Raw genomic sequence first — 543 nt, 5'->3', positions numbered from 1 at the left:
AGAACAAACACAGAAGCTCCAGAGGACTGAAGGGAAGTTTAAAGCCCAACATGTTGTCACGAAGAACCGCTAACAGGTGAGCTAACAGTTAGCCCACACAGCTGCTATTGTTGTTAGTTTCAGCAGAGACAGAGGACGGCTGAGAGAGTTTAAGTTAAACTTTAACAAATAAACCGACAGAGAGTAACTATTGAACAGTTATAAACGTTTAAACAGACGATAGTATTCAACACCAGTAACTAGAACTTTAGACCGAGAAGTTCTTTTCGAAACCAAAAGTTAACTTCTTCTTCTTCTTCTCCTGTTTCCCCTTGTTGTTGTTGTTGTTCTACTGGTTTTATGTTGGTAGTCATCCATCTTGTTGGAGCATTACCGCCACCTTCTGCTGCAGTGTGAATCACACAACAGACTAACACTCTTTACCCCAAAACAAAACAAAAATACCACATTAACGTATATTTAATACTTCATGTTTTACCTCTAGACCTATAAGGGTCAATATCACTATAAAGTGCCTTTGGTGTCCTCATCAGAATCACTCAG

General features: G+C 39.2%; 1 protein-coding gene across 5 annotated transcripts in view; it reads right to left on the bottom strand.

Moving 5' to 3' along the window:
• Positions 1-304, bottom strand: part of LOC137880737 (V-set domain-containing T-cell activation inhibitor 1-like) — a 14,202-nt gene extending 13,898 nt beyond the window's left edge. For all 5 annotated transcript variants that reach the window (XR_011103827.1, XR_011103825.1, XR_011103824.1 and 2 more), the window contains exon 1: positions 1-304. This exon is cut by the window's left edge and continues 39 nt beyond it. Coding sequence is in view for 1 of the 5 variants with exons in the window: in XM_068722247.1 (XP_068578348.1) it covers positions 1-52 (52 nt within the window). In the remaining 4 variants the exon portion in view is untranslated.
• Positions 305-543: the final 239 nt, after the last annotated feature.

Source organism: Cebidichthys violaceus, unplaced genomic scaffold, assembly GCF_023349555.1.
Source record: "Cebidichthys violaceus isolate CVI_PGR_0920_01 unplaced genomic scaffold, fCebVio1.0.p SCAF_29, whole genome shotgun sequence".
In the NCBI taxonomy this organism is placed as follows: Eukaryota; Metazoa; Chordata; class Actinopteri; order Perciformes; family Stichaeidae; genus Cebidichthys; species Cebidichthys violaceus.
Note: the sequence above shows the minus strand (reverse complement) of the source record. Positions and strands in the feature narration are given on the sequence as shown.